General features: G+C 41.4%; 3 protein-coding genes across 3 annotated transcripts; all 3 read right to left on the reverse strand.

Moving 5' to 3' along the window:
* Positions 1-344: 344 nt before the first annotated feature.
* Positions 345-3,469, reverse strand: LOC104433463. The gene is made up of 6 exons (XM_010046215.3): positions 3,338-3,469; positions 2,848-3,246; positions 2,359-2,757; positions 1,403-2,281; positions 1,192-1,240; positions 345-885 (listed from the first exon to the last, which is right to left on the reverse strand). Exons 1-6 carry the CDS (start codon positions 3,435-3,437, stop codon positions 735-737), a joined length of 1,977 nt encoding a protein of 658 aa, XP_010044517.2. The 5' UTR covers positions 3,438-3,469; the 3' UTR covers positions 345-734.
* Positions 3,470-8,852: 5,383 nt separating this feature from the next.
* On the reverse strand, positions 8,853-12,220 carry LOC104433462 (very-long-chain 3-oxoacyl-CoA reductase 1). Its single transcript, XM_010046214.3, is given in 4 exon segments — positions 8,853-9,406; positions 10,791-10,860; positions 11,015-11,249; positions 11,252-12,220. Coding segments are annotated over 4 exon segments (960 nt in total). The 5' UTR covers positions 11,652-12,220; the 3' UTR covers positions 8,853-9,151.
* Positions 12,221-13,825: 1,605 nt separating this feature from the next.
* LOC120290335 (protein NOI4-like) lies at positions 13,826-15,129 on the reverse strand. Its single transcript, XM_039306315.1, has 3 exons — positions 14,995-15,129; positions 14,202-14,396; positions 13,826-14,106 (listed from the first exon to the last, which is right to left on the reverse strand). Exons 1-3 carry the CDS (start codon positions 15,001-15,003, stop codon positions 14,083-14,085), a joined length of 228 nt encoding a protein of 75 aa, XP_039162249.1. The 5' UTR covers positions 15,004-15,129; the 3' UTR covers positions 13,826-14,082.
* Between the last annotated feature and the right edge of the window lie 1,251 nt (positions 15,130-16,380).

Genomic DNA, 16,380 nt, shown 5'->3' on the forward strand with positions numbered 1-16,380 from the left:
TGAAGTACACTGCCCATAAATATAAATATGATCCGTTCTATCGATCGGCGACCGGTGTGTCATTTTGGCTATGTAAGAATGAAATCAAAACCAAAAGGAATGGAAGTGGAACGAGTGCAACACGCGACAAATCCGATGTCCATGACTGCTCGGAAGATTTTAGTTGAGGTAATATTCTATCGAAGATTCTCATATATATATACGAAATAATAAACCGAGGAAGGTTTCAAAGAAAACAGAGAAATAGGACAGCACATGGAAAATACAAGGTGATCGACTCTGTAAAGAACAACAGAATCAAAAGCTACCGACGGCAAAAGAGAACTTCCATTGGACCTTTGATATCGGCGTGTTAATGCTACAACTTCCAATTCATCATACTCAATTAATCAGTCATCCACCCCGACTTTCGGAAAATGGGGAGGGCATATAGGCAGTGATTGCACTGCAGGAAAATTTCAAAAACCGGCTGAACCGGACACAATGACTCCAAAAGAGTCGGCATCAGGACAGAGCAGTGTCGAACATGAGTATCTCTTTTCCAGCAAAATGCATTTTAAGCTAATTTTGGGATAATTGTGACGTAGCAGAAAATAGAGAATAGGGGGTGAAAACTGGCCCAATAAAAAACAAAAAATGTCAAAATTTGAGGAGGCTATGATGTATATGACTCAACCTCCAAATCGACCTCCTTGAGGTCTGCCTTCTATACCTGTTGTATTTCACAGGGCCACCTATGAATTGGCTTGACTATCAGGCACGAATTCAAGTGGTTGGCTTTCAGAGTCTTCAAGCTGCGATTGAGAAGCAGCTAGCTTGGCCTTCTTGTACCTGCTCGAACTCCTGAGGATCTTGTCAAGGGTTAGATCCTTCCTGTCTGAGGACCTATTGCAAGAAGAGCAAGAGAATGCTGTAAGGAAGCCATATCGGTAAATATGGAGGTGTGATCTCGTTTAGTGACATTAATTGCCATGCACTAATGAGATGGAAGAAGAATGTAAGTCACACGCTCACCATGCATTAGACATAGAAAACTGTGAAATCACTCAATAACAAAATGCAAAATGTATTGAAAAGCATCCAGAAGGACAATTTGAGATGGCAACCAATCTATACAAAGTTCCGTATGTTTTTGGTCTCTTCTTCTAAAAGAGAGAAAGATCATGACACAGATCAGTTGTATGTACTTACTGTGATTTCTTGATGCCACTCCCAACATCATTTTTTCTTAGAAGGTTCCCTGGGGCAAATTTCACAAAAAACAACACATTAGCTATTACTGATTCCGGATAGTGGTCAGCCAAAGAGAGATTTTAGTAAATGGAACTCATCAGCTAGTTGATTTTATTTAACATGGCAGGCCCAACTAATTCCTGGGGAGAAAAAAAGATTTGAAGTTTACCATCCCAAGGTGAGTCCAGATTTGCATTACTGTCGCCATCCGAGTAGTCAGATAACAACTTATCTGATGGTGTCCTGGTGCTAGCATCGGAATCCTCAATTCCCTCAGCTTCTGCAGAACTCCCACTGCCTTCATCCTCAAAAATTGGGACTGATGTTGCTAACAAGCTTTTCTTCCGTTCAGATGTATCGACAACTTCCTCAGAATGCTGGTGAGAAGATTTCCTAAAAGCCAGACGATAGCGGTCAACTCCTGAGCGTCTCTTGTTGCCCGCTTTAACATTCTTGGTTCTTTTCATGTCAGAACCTGATGCAGCTGACGTTTCACTGTCTTTCTCTAGATTCGGAGTAACAACGATGACTTTGGCCCCTGGAACTTCTTCAGCTCTAATCTTAAACTTATCCGATTTCGAAGACAACAAAGTCAGGTCTGTACTTCCAGGACCTACAGGAGGATTCTTCTTGGAGCTACCTGATCGCTCATTCTTGTCATTAGCTAGTGATTCTTGAATTTGGATGGAGTAGGAGTTACCAGTAGGAGATTTTAGTCCATCTTGCTGACCATTTGATACAAGTGAACTCTGCAACCCAGACGAGCTGCCATCAACAGTTGCATCAGCTTTCTTTCTTCTTTTGCTTTTGACCTTTCCAGCTGCTCTATTTTCTTTTGTCCCTCCATCAACAACAGAATTGTCAGGAGCCAAGGCTTCTTGCTGGAGTTGCCTTGGTGCAAAATAATCACTGAAATTGATTATGTCACTTTCATTCACTGCCCTCACATGATTGTTCACTTCGTCCGGATGGTCATCACTAGGGAGCACATCCCTAATCGATCGAGGAGGGTTGCCCTCATTATTTCCTTCACGCGTATGTGATGAAGCTGGAGAAAAAAGAAGATTCCTGGCATTAGATGGAGTGTAAATAGGATAAGCAACAAAGACCGATTCACAATAGTACCTTTCGCAGTCTTCATGTAACTGGAATGTCCATTATCAGTCTCATTCACAGTTGCACTAATGGGTAGTGGATCATTATCATGAGAGTCGGGATCTTCCATATCTACACTGCGTATATTCTCCACAGTTGATCTTCGTGATTTTTTTCTTTTCTTATTTGTATTCTCTTCAGTGCTTTCAATGATCATTTCTTTGTCAATGATTCGTTCTAAGGATTCTGCCTTAGTCCCATGCACATCAAGAGGCTCTGCAGCAGCAGCCCTCACCATTGTACCTCCTCCCCTTGTTGGAGACAAGTTGTTTTCTCCTTTAGCTATATGGTCACCAATAGGAAGATCCACATTCAAAATTGATTGAGCAGGGTCACCCTCATTATTTCCTTCAGATGTGTGTGATGGAGCTGGAAGGGAAAGAATACTCCCTGAATTAAAAAGAGCGTGAAGAGGGACAACAGCAACCGCGACAATTTCCAAGGGAACATATTAAATACCTTCCATGGGCTTCATGTAACTAATATGCCCATTAGCAGTCTCATCCACGGTCGCACTAATGAGTAGTGTATCATTAGTGTTGGACTTTGGATCTCTCACTTCTACACTGGGTAGATTCTCCACGGTTGATCTTCCTGATTTCTTTCTTCTCTTCTTTGTCTTCTTCTCTTCAGTATTTTCAAAATTTACCTTCTCAGTGATTTGTTGTGAGGATTCCACCTTAGTTTCATGAACATCAAGAGGCTCCACGATAGCTGTCCTCACTATCGTTTCTCCTTCACTGGCTTGAGACATATTGTTTTCTCCTTTATCTAAACGGTCACCACTGAGGAGATCCACCTTAGTGATGGATTGAGAAGGGTCACCCTCATTATTGCCTTCGGATGTATGTGACGGAACTGGAGAAGAGAGGAGGATTCCCATAATTAGAAAGAGCATGTACAGGATTGACAGCAACAAAGGCAACTTTCTCGGGTTTAACATTAATACCTTTCATGGGCTTCGTGTACGTGGTATGCTCATTAGTAGTGTGAGTGGCACTCATCATTGTTGGTTCAAAAGCATCATAGTTTTGACCTTTCGTCTCCATATGGGATAGATTCCCCCAGTTGATCTTCGTGATTTCTTTTTTTCTTCTTTGTCTTCTCTTCAGTGCAATCAAAGTTCAATTTTTTCTCGATGATTTGTTGTGAGGATTCCGCCTTAGTTCCATGCACATCAAGAGGCTCTATAGTAGCAGCCCTTGCTACTGTTTCTCCTCCCCTTGCCTGAGACAAGTTGCTTTCTCCTTTATCTAGATGGTCACCGATAGGGAGATCCACATTAATGATCGATTGAGGAGGACCACCCTTGTTATTTCCTTCAGATGTATGTGATGGAGCTGGAGAAGAGAGAAGGATTCATTGAATTAGAAAGAGCATATACAGGATCAACAGCAATAAGGGCAACTTTCTCGGGATTAACATTAATACCTTTCATGGGCTTCATGTAACTGGTATGCTCATTAGTAGTGTCATTCAAAGTGGTACTCATCGGTGTTAGCTCAAAAGTATCAGAGTTTGGATCTTTCATCTCCACAAGAGGTAGATTCTCCCCAGTTGATCTTCGTGATTTCTTTCTTTTCTTCTTTGTCTTCTTTCCAGTGCCATCAGTTTTCACTTCTTTCTCAATGATTTGTTGTGAGGATTCCACCTTACTCCTATGCACATCAAGAAGCCCTGGAGAAGAAGCAATCTTCACCATTGTTTCTCCTTCCCTGGCTTCAGACAAGTTTTCTCCTTTATCTAGATGGTCATTACTAGGCAGATTCACATTCATAATTGATTGAGAAGGATCGCCTCCACTATTTCCTTCAGATGCATGTGATGAAGCTGGAGAAGAGAGGAATTCACTACATTAGAAAGCATGCAAACAGGATCAACAGCAACATTGGCAATTTGCTTGGGATTAAGATCAATACCTTTTGTGGGCCTCCTGTGACTGGTATGCTTGTTAGTAGTCTCATTCATAATCACACTTGTCACTAGTGGATCATTACCATCCGGGTTTGGATCTTTCATCTCCACACTCGGTAGATTCTCCACAGTCGATCTTTGCAATTTCTCGCTTTTCTTCTTTGTCTTCTCTTCAGTGCTCTCACTATCCATATTCTTCTCAATAACTTGTTGAGAAGATTCCACGTTACTCCCATGCACATCAAGAGGCTCTGCAACAGCCATCACCATTGTTTCTCCTCCCCTTGCTTGAGACAAGAAGTTTTCTTGGTTCTCAAGTTTATTTCGGGATTCATCACCTTGAGGAACTTTTTGAAGGTCGGCTAAAGATCTTCCAATTAAAGAGCTTTCAATGTGCTCGGTAAATGAATTGATGCATTTTTCCCCATCCGACTCCTTTAATCTTTTAGACTTCTTTCTTTTCTTTGGCGATGCTTTAAGTTCCTCAGTTTTGGAAGCAGCTACAGATTCACCAGTGACAATAGCCTTCTCAATGCCCCCAGCGACTTTACCCTGGCCAAATTCTGTGCATAACCAAATTAATACTAGAAAACCCATCATTAGGCTAAAAACTTCTCAGCCATAGAATGCTGAATACCTCTTTTCGAGTGATTTGGCTCTCTGACTACAAGTGGACAAGAGTGGACACCATCTCCAGCACTATCTCCACTATACTGTTTACCGGAATTGGCATCAAGCATCTCACTATCTACAAGATGAAATGGCAACTAGTAACAACATGGATATTGTGACTTTTACTTATGACTGATATTTAAATTCCCGAATAAGTATGTAGAAAGGTAGCACTTATATCAACCCAGTCGAGAAAGTAAATTCTTACCCTTTTCTTGGACAGTTTCTACAAACTTTTCTGTTAAAGAGGCCTGTTGAAATTCAGAAGATTTCGGGCTCTGAATGCTTTGATTGGGAGCCACAATAATTTCGGGTTCTCCAAAGAGTTTCTTGTGATCAAAGGCCAAACTATCCTCCTGAATTTCCATCTCATTCCCGATGGCCTTCCTAGAAGAAGGGTGACTCAAATCTCCTGGATTGCACACCTTTGACTTTCTCTCGTTCTTTTTCCTCTTCTTATTTCTTGAACCAGTCGTGACTGAGTCACAAATGTCCAAAGGTTCGGTAGATAATGCATTAGACATAGAAATTTCATTCTTCTGATTCATCCCTAGAGAGGGCAGAGGGGTCATTCTATTTATGTCCGAAAAATTTGCACCATCATTTTGTTCAACCCCCAAATTTTCTGAAGCAAGGAGAGGACCAACCTTGTCACCATTTTGGTAGCTACCAGCCCTTGGTGATGCTGAAAGCTCAAACCCAGACAGCCTTTTGGGCACAGTTTCAAGCTGGTCATCAGGTGCAGTATCAAGAAGATCACCAGAAGGTTTACTAGTGATTGCAAGGAGAACAGGTTGGCTGCTGGATCTAGGATCGAGCATGTTTTGTCCATCAGAATTGACACTCAAAATGGAAGCATCAACTGAAAGAAACCAATTCTTTTAACCCCATTGAATGCACTTTTCACATGCATGGAATCGGCTAGATGATAAAAGTCTCCTTTGCGCTTAACCTGTCAGATTGATGAAAGCTCGTAAACTTTAAATGGAAGAAAGGTAAATAAAAACCAAAGGCCATTGTCCATCCTTTGTACACATACCTTTAGAGCATTAACATGTATCTCCCCCAAGGTTGGGAAGCATGCTTTGTGCTCAACCTTTATTTTCTCTGTAAATTAGAAGCATTAACTGTCATTCACTGATTGAAACTATACCAGCACTTAATTTTAATAAGGAGTTGAGACGAAACAAGCATTAGTTGAAAAAGAAACTGGAAAATGATGAACCTTGTAAAGAAAACCATTTAGAAAATGCACAGAGGTGATTGTCTGAACTCATGTGTACAGCCAGAACTACGATATTAGTGAACCAAGATAATGCAAATTGATTAAGACTGCAAGAAAATGTGAGGAAGGTGGAAACAACGAGAAGAACAAACATGAAAACAAAAATTTTCACATACTCAAATAAAGATGTTTTCAAGCCTATATTTGCAGAGAGGACCTACCTAAATAAAAGCTTCGAGTTAGCAAAACACACCCACTGGCCCTTCCCAAAATAAAAAAAGCTCAACCCAAGCCCAAATGGCAATAATACATCTGCCCCGACAATCTTTGACAGCAAAAAATGATCATTGCATGCATCCAATAGCATTTGATAATTCACTAGTTCTCACATTTCAAAAACGATTCAGTGAAAACAATTCAAAAATTTAACATCTCAAAGATTCAAAGCTCGCCATCTCAGATAAGAAAAGGAGAGCTTTACGAAGTGCAGATACGCTATTATTCTTAAAAATCGAAAAAGAGCTCATCCAAACTCATTTCCAAATCGGTAGAACATTCTCGCACCGAAAGCCTTGTAAAGCTCAGACACACAAACTCATCCGTCACGCGCAAGTCCTCAAAGCGAAAATGAGAACGTCCCAACGGATAGCGCCGCATTGCTATCGAAGAAGCATCGGAACACTGGTCGCAACCTCCCCACGCAGTCAATCAATTCACAAAATGGGCCACCAAGAAAGCACCGCGATGCGACTCCATTCGCCGATAGGCACTCCAGATACAAACCCATCGAGTCACAATCAGCAAGTCCCCAACATTTCTCGTCCCTCCGAAATCAATTCCACCCCCAACCCATCAAACACGAGCAAACGGCACGAACACCAAGGGATAAAGGAACGCAGAGGGTGGAGAATGCAAACGGGGATACAGAAAAGAATGAAAAGAATCCGACTTACTTTTGAGGTCGGAGACGGTATCGGCGTCGGAGACGAGCATGGCCAGGTGAGTGCCGATGCTCGTGTCGATGAAAACCGCCGCCGCGCTCGGACTCGGACCCTCCATCGGCCACCGACTCGCTCGGCACTAACGCGTGACGACGACGGCGACGACGACGACGACGACGACAGAACACAAAGCCCCTCGCCCTGTCTCCCTGTCTCGGGGGGTTTAAGGTAGGGTTCTTCTCCTGCTCGCCGCGAATCGGTTTATATCCCAGATCCATTAAAAAATTGAAGAGACGGGATTTTTTTTATTTTCGTTTTGCCTGAATAGGGCGGTGTCCGCCGCTGTGGCGCGAGCCCATCATTTTTCAGCTACACGTGTCCACGGTTGATAGGCCTTTTGACTTTCTTACATCAAATGTAATTGGTTTTTTTTTTTTTTTTTATATATCTATTTCAGGAATAAGTGCTGTTTATTTAGTCCGAAGCATATCTAATAGGACTAATATCCCAAAAACTCCAAATCACGTCTCGTACAAACCGGCCTGAGCTGATATGAACTTCAGCATGAACTTGCTATATAAATTTAGTTACTGTTATGCACTATCCAATTTAGTGATCTCATTATAATTTTTATGAAAATATGTCATGACCATATTAGGTTGGAGTTTATAATGACCTAAAATTTGTTTGAAGGATAGACATCAATTTGGAGTTTTTGATGATTCAAACAATTATTTTGGATAATTTTATCACATGTGTATCATTTTAATGTTCTTCATAGTAGGGAAAATTACCAAAAAAAGTCATAGACCTATTGTCATTCTGTCAATTCAATACTAAACTTATTTATCTAGCCAATTTAATTCCAAATCCTTTTGAAAATTTGCCCATTAATCTATCTACCATAAATTGCTTGCATGAATACTAAATATCTTAGATGGCATTAGTGATGTTGACGTGAACAAATTTTTTTTTTTCCATTCATCCTCTTTAGTCACAAGCCACCACCATGCCCATTGAGGGCTAGCCTTGCTAGTTTTGAGTGAACCTTGCTAGATATCCACGCTAATTTTGGTAGGCCTTTGTCGAGCTGGGTTGACCCTTGCCCAATTTATTATGAGGGCGAGCCTTGGGTAGCTTGCCTTTATGAGGGTGACCCTCATAATTTTGGTAGGCCTTTGTCGAGTTGGGTCGACCCTTGCCCGATTTATTGTGAGGGTGAGCCTTGGGTAGCTTGCCATTATGAGGGTGACCCTCACATGGTGAATAAGGTTGGCCCTTATCAAAGGCTGGCATTTGTCGACCATCACAAAGGATGAAAGAAAAATAAAAAAGTTATAAAATACTAATAAAAAATTACAAAAATTATCTAAGCCAGCAATTGGCTGGATAGACTACATTCATAAATTTTCAAAAAGTTAAAAAGACTAAATTGATCAAATTAACAATTTTATAAATGAATTAACACAATTAAAATAGATTTAATTTTTTTTTTTTAGTTATCCCTTTGTGGTATTATCCCTATTTCATAAGTTATACTTTTCAATTCTCCTCCTTTTTCCACTCTAGCCAGAATCAATCATCGGACGATGCTTCGAATCGATTTTAAAAGAAACAAGTAACAAAGCGTTCATGGACTCTCCGGTCAGAATAAAATAAGCATTTGTCGGATTATGAAAAATTTCTCTCGAATTTCAAATGACTTATATAAATATGAAATTCGAGATGTTCAATACACTAAATGAAGATACAGTTAACAACATTTTCCTCACAAAATGTTTTCGTCTTTTGTTCTTTGCTAGTCGAGGGAGAGAGAGCGATGCAAATCATAAGACGAAAGAGTCAAGAACAATTCATCCCACCAAAGCGTGCTAACACAAAACAAACATCGAAAGCCATGGATTTCGAAGATCATACACTTTTGGAAAGACGAAAATCTCGCAGACAGAACAAGCACAAAGCTCTGTGCATGACCCGCACGCGAGCCATAGAGCCGAGGGATTTACGCACACTACTCGTTCTTCCTCGAGTCCTTGAGCTGCCCCCTCTTCCTAATGCCGAGGCAAAATCCCAGCCGCCATGAATCGATCACCGACTCCGGTAACAAGCTAGCAACGCCCCAGAGGAGGGAATGGGGCCAGTAGGGGGTGCATCGAGGTTCATAGCCAATCGACCCCAGAGCTGCCCGAGCATAGCCTTCTGGCGATGGCACAAAGAAAGAAGACCGCTTGATCGACGCCATCTTAGTGGCCACGTACAGTGGAACCTGCACGCGAAAGTAGAGGATGGGAATTATAGCACACGAGCAGCACATAACTGAGAGTTTAAATCTGACAAGATGAACTTTCAAAGACACCAGTGATGACCTCTAAAATTTCTCGAAAGAGTTCCAACGACCTGCCTCCCCGAGTCAGATGTGTTCGAACGGATAAATAGTGGAATACGACTCCTAATCATTGATGTTAATGCTTCTTAACAACATGACACTTACTAATAATTCCAGCAAACCATCGTCCATTCTTAGGTTTTCTCTTCGACAACATGTAGAGAGGCTCGTGGTTTACCCAGGTGCGTCCAACAGTTTACAGATTTAAACCATGTGCAACAATTCAAGTCTACTTTAAGACATCCACAAATTTATCAGCAATCTTAACATATATCGACGACAGAGAGGTTTCAACGTGCCACAACACGGCTCCATGACAAGTATGATTTCGTGATCAAGTAAAACCTACAAGCTTGTCAGATTCAATCTCCTTTGCAACAGATTTGGCAACCTAGAGTGTTCAACAGCAATGGAGACAACTAGGACAGATTTCCCATCATTAAGCTATGCAGTTCAACCGAAAGAAGCATTGGAAGATTGAAAAGCTTTAACAAGGTAGTGGTCCCTGTAGTCATCTCATGCTCAACAGAACCCAATGCAATAAATCCAGTTCAAAAAGCACATCATTTACCATAACACTGTCAAGCGACAGTGCAGATTTGTTGACACTGTGGACAGACAGCCAATATGTGCTTTAAACAAACATAGGTCATAACCGAAGCAAAAGTAAACACATCCTCTACATAATTGCAAGGCCAAACAAGTGGGGTGGATGCTGAATTAAGAAAGTGGGCGCGGGATTTCAGCATAAAGCTAAAAGTTGGGACAAATCAGCATGTCTAAAGAGACTTATTGATCATGGCAATCCTACCAGACCTCAGCAATAGCATCTTTTATTTATCTTCTTACGCTAAGCCTATAGCATGCTATTTAGTTGAGCCCTGAATACCATCGTCATGGACCTATATCAGCCTTCTGGATGGCCACCGACTCATCATGCATTAATTAAGTAAATGAGAACACAATGGCAACATCAAAAGGCAAATCCTCAAAAAGGTCGTTTACATGTTTATTGGACATATTCATAAAGGCAAGACAACGAACAAACTGCAAAAGACACCTAATTCAATCCATGCATTCACAGATGTAAGTCGAGAGAATATCTCAGTGGCACCAACTAACCATTTTCTTTTTATACATCTAGAAAGAAGAGAAAGACCACAGAAAAAGGAAGGAAAAAAAAACAAGCATGCAAGATGGACAGAAATCCTCAACGAAGAAACATAAACTAAGCAGAACTTGTTAAAAACATCAGTAATCATACCTGACACTGCACATCGATGCCGCTCTTCTTATATTCAACGTAGAGACACCTGGAGAACTGATCGATGTACCTGAAGTTGAACATAAAACAAAGAAAAACTCCCATCTCAGCATCAGAAGAGAACCCCTTGCATGCAATTCTATCAAATTTTTTCTCTCGTTTATCCGCCATTACGGACTAATTACTATTCCAATCAAAACAAAGCATCGGAGATGAACACTTACGCCTTCGTGGCAGCATAAACAGAGTAGAGTGGATCCGAGGGGATCACAATCGCAGCCCCCGATCCAATATTGACAATAGCTCCCTTCTTCCTCTTGATCATCCCAGCCAAAACAGCATGGGTGACCTTGGTGGTCCCTTCCACATTGACCTTAATCAAGTTTTTCAGCAGCTCATCGTCCAACTCATGGAAGAACCTCGCGTACGGATATGACACGCCGACATTGTTGATCAGCACCCCACGTCCAACCCCTCGATCGTCTCGCTGATCCTCCGGACGCCCGCGTCGATGTCCCCGGCGAAATCGACGACCACCGTCTTGATCTGCACCTTCCCGTACTTGGCCAGGATCGCGTCGGAGACATCCTTCAGCTTATCGGGGTTCCGGCCGACGAGGACCAGATTAATGCCCTTCCGGGCAATCTGGAAAGCGAATCCCTTGCCAATGCCGTCGGTGGGCCCGGTGATGAGCGCCCACGAGCCGTACTTCTTCAGATTCTTGGCGGGCCTGAGGAAACTGACGTAGACCCACTTGAGAACAGCGAGCGAGAACTTGAGAATCGAGATTGAACCGAGGGCGAAGAGGAAGATGACCCATGAAGGCTGGTTCTTGAGCTTATCCAAGAAACAGAGCTCCATTTCGGCGAAGCTTCAGAGCACGAGGGAGCGGATCTAGGGGCTAATGGAGAAAACTAAGATGTGGGTTTCGTCTGGAGGGGGAATTATAGGCGGACTGCGGAGGATTCTTTAACTTTTTTGGTGATGTTGGTTAAGGTTGGACGGAGGGAGGACGAGGGCGAGAAAACAGAGGAAGGTGTTAGGGTTAGGCAACCGAGGACGGAGTCGGGGGTGTTGGAGACGGATGGGGAGCGATTGAATTGAATGCCGAGAGAGAGAGACAAGAGAGAGTGAGAAGTTGGGTGAAGTAGATGAGCTGCGAACCGATGCAATCAAGACTCCTTGCACGTCTGATCAACAATGACGCTGGGCGACAGGGAGAGCCCTCCATCGATGCACATGCAACGAGTAAATCTCACCTTTGCCAATTGTCAGGGCCGTCGAATCATGTGCGATTCCGTATGACCAGGTGTTGATTTTTTTTTAATTTTTTTTTCCTTTCGACTTGTTGATTCCGTATGGATTGGGATGGCTGTAAAATCCGACCGCTGAAGAAGCTGAGATGCAAAGAGGGATGAGGCAAGGGAGGCTCTTCTCACCGGCCCATCAATCGCAGCAATGACGATGGGCATTCATTGTCCAAGTGTGACTTTTGTGCCTATCGTCTCGGTTAATTGCAAAGTGGGTACATTTGTCACGTGTTTCTCATGAGGTGTCATGTCGCGAAAGCCGTATTTCCGGAGACAACAGAGTCTAGATATGAATGACATAATTCCATACACGACCTTCTACGTTGAAAATTTTACAAATGAAAGAAATATTTTGTCATTTAATATAAATAATGTTTTCGAGTAAAGTTTGTATTTTCGTATGTTTTTGTCAATCGTTTTTCTTTTTTGGGGGGGGGGTGGGGATAGCCCTATTCTCTCTGAGATTGGGGCTGAAGTGAAGACCAAAAGAAAAAAATCACGATAAATTTGCCATGCTTATTTTAATTAAACAGTTGCCTTTAGCTTTCCCATGCTTTTTCAGTCCAAACAAAAATGGAGAGAAAAATCTTCTTCCATCCCAACTTTCATTCATCCAAATTATCTCTCTCCACAAAAAAAAAATGTATATATATATATATATATGCACACACACACATAATTACATAAAATGAATCGTGTCGGAGGCGTATCTTGACCTATTCTGTGTTGAAAGCGAGCTTTGGCTCCAAAAACTATCTAAACGTGGTGGGTCCCGGTCCGCTATCTTCTCAAATAAAGTCCGCCACCCTTTTCGTCCCCCACCATTCTCACCCTCTTAATGAACCTGAACTGTCTCTGAAGAAGTTTCTGCTAGCGTCAGCAGTCAGCACCATCCCATTACCTTTTCATCCTGCTATGTTTTTAGGGCCCGAGAAACACCAAGTCGTTACAAGCAACAAGTTATACAAAGAGCAACTCTACAGTCCCTAGCAAAGCACCACCACGTGCACTATCCTCCATCACAATTTAAGCAGACTCAAGAGTGTATATGCAGAAAGCACAAGTAGAGATAGTTTCCTGTGATCCTAATGCCACTTTCGCAACTGTGGCAGCATCATTGAGCTGCTTCACACTAACACAGACATTTGAGGATACAAATGGAGTCAATACCAGACATTGAATGCGGTTCAGAATCAGAAGCATTCCAGAAAGAGTACAACCGGGCAATTCAGATTACCTCTTCATGCAAAATCGATCACCACAATACTTTAAGACGAGTGCATAATGCCCCTGGCACTGAAGGTATGCCCTCCAGAGACAAGACTATGATGTTTCTGCTCCAACACAACTGGAACTTCCTTAGAAATGGATATGGAGTATGCCATGATCGAAAAGTTGACGTGCAGGCCAAGGTATGTGATCGTACACAACTGAACAGAGAGAGATGTAGAATTGAATCATATATCAAGAAAGATAGCCCTACAGCATTCGGTTGATGAGTTGTTTTTATTTCTCTATCAAGAGAGGGATGCAACTTTTTGTCAAGGTGATCAGATTATCGTTGCATTGCCTTCTAATACTTCCAACTAACTTCTGCTTTATATATCCGAAAGACATAGAACAAGATGCACATGATGCACTCTGGACATATTTGCAAGCTAGAAGGTTTCCACAATCAATATTCCCAGAAGATATAAGGGACAGGAAGCGATGCCATTCCCAGAATTAAATCTCAAAAACACCTCCAAATATTTCCATAAATATGCTCTACTGATTATCATTATCTGACACCAATCTGTACAAGTGCCTCCTCACCAAAACATATAATTTAAAGAAGAAAGAAAAAAGCTGTATAGAGAAAACTAATGCTAATCAATCATCACTCTGAGACAAATGACTACGTATAGCAGTTGCCTACAGCATGCTTGTACTGAATCCTTTCTTATTCTTGGCTAACCTCAGCCTTTGCAAAGAGGGCCGATTCAACCGCAGCAAAACCACTTCTTCTGCGTTCAAATCCAGAATTGCAGGTGTCAACAAATTCGGCGTCTAAGGGGTTAACTTAAATGGGGCAAAGTGAAATAACAATGTGAGACAATACCTTAATGGAGTACTTGCGTTTATCGTTTTCCTTACAGGAACCACCGTACTTGCTCTGTGAAGTCACACTCTCAGCTGATCCTCCACCCTTCTTCTCCTCTCTAGCCTTGTTGAATATGACAGTGAATCCTTCGGCTGAGGCCGGATCATTCACGTCCCACTCCCCAAATTTTGGCAATGGCCGTCCCTCCTCCTGCTGCACATGACACAGAGAAAATCAACACTCCGCCTTTGCACATTACAAGAACTCACCAGGGGTTTGTGGGAAAAAAAGAAACAGCTTTTTTGACAAAAGAGCATATTGAGGAAAATGTCTGCACTGTTTACAAGAAAATGAGCCCAAGAAATGTTCTCACTTGCATAATGCGCTATGGGTATCTGATGAGATCATTATATATTTTAAATATCCGCGATTCCATCATGTGCATCAAAACATCAGAATTCAGCTGAATCGAATAAATAACTCGATAAATTTTTAAACCCTGATCTTTCCGGTGCCTCCAAAACAAGTCGCAAGTGCTTAAAACTTACCCAGACAAGAGAAAGCCACGATTAAACACAGAGACACAGGCGTTTCCACTCTGAACTTAGAAATCGAAGAAATTGCAGAAAACAAATCGTAAAACGAGCCGCATTGCGAAACCCAATTTGCAATCCCAGCATCGACGAACCTATCCACCCCCGGCACACTCCGAAAACCCAAAAACACACGCGAAAATCGAAGAAACTGCAGAACCCAATTCGTTTCGGATCAAATGGCGACGCGGGCACGGATAAAAAGAGAATCTTCGTACCGCAGACATGGCTGGAGATTCCTAGGCGAGTCGAGTACAGCACGGAAAAAGGACGCGAATGTGTACGGAATCGAATCGACCGACATGATCGAAAGGAGGGCGCGGAGGGAGTCGATATAAAGGCGAAAACGGAGGAGATTTCGCGTTCCCCACGACCTGCACTCGTCTCCTACGCGGGGAAGGCTGGGAGCTCGCCCTCGCTTTTTCGGTTTCATCGTTTTCGTAAAAAACGGAAAGCAGACAAAAGAAGGATGGGACGTTCACGAATGGGTTTTGCGGAAAACTAGAAAGTAGAAACGATCCACGCGGTGATGGCACACGATGAAATAAAGATAAATCTTCTTCATAGGTGGAAATAAACGTAATTTAAAGAAGTGGTCCCTTGAATTAAAATCCATTTTAGTTTCGTTTCGTCAAGATATACAGATGATTTAATGAAGTATGTGGGTTGGGGTTTTATTTTTGCATGTTGCGGAAAAGGAAATCCTCAAATAAATTCACGTACATGGACACTTCACATGTTTCCCCCGATTATTACTCTGTGGGAAATGAAATCTAATGATACCCATCATCCATGTTAATTTCCTTTTGACAAATAAGTGTTTTAGGATGCTGGGCGGATCTATTTTTTTGATCTGAGGATCTACTTAAGAATGATTCACTTACATGGATATGTAGCATGTGCGTAAATTAACGACTGGACACTTCACATGTTACCCCTAATTATTACCGTGGGAAAATGAAATCTAATGATACCCATCATTAGGTGTTCTAGGATGCTGGGCAGATCTACTTAAGAAAGTCATTTTAAATCATTAAATTAAATTTAGAGAATTGTATAAAGGTAGTGAAAACTAAAGTAGAAAAGTTTAAAGGTGCATTTATTTCATAAAAAATGAATGAATTAAAATATATTCACCTAAAAATGATTATTTATATTATTTAGAAAAAATATTTTATTATACATCAAAATATTTAGATACAAATTATTATTGAGTAATGAAAATATTTTATATTTATTAACTATTTCAAGCAATACAAGTAATCAATTTGAGAATAATATTTTACAAATCATTTATTTTTCACTAACAAATGGAGCCGAGATTAAAATTAACAAGGCATGGGTAAAATTGCAAAAGTCACCCAGCCATCTTCATTCATATTCTCCCCTTCATTCGGGGTTAAAAATATACTGATTGTTAATTAAGTCACTTGAGAAATCAAGCATCATGTAAGTTCTTCTATGGGTTTGCTTCAAATACAACAGATCGTTTCCCTCCGAAATTTGAGATGATAAAGACAATATTTTTGAAAATTTATTAACAAGTACGGATTATTTCTCGTGATAATATTTGTATATTGCTGAATAAAGATCAAAGAACAGCT

The sequence above is a fragment of the Eucalyptus grandis genome, chromosome 2 (genome assembly GCF_016545825.1).
Source record: "Eucalyptus grandis isolate ANBG69807.140 chromosome 2, ASM1654582v1, whole genome shotgun sequence".
NCBI classification, from domain to species: domain Eukaryota; kingdom Viridiplantae; phylum Streptophyta; class Magnoliopsida; order Myrtales; family Myrtaceae; genus Eucalyptus; species Eucalyptus grandis.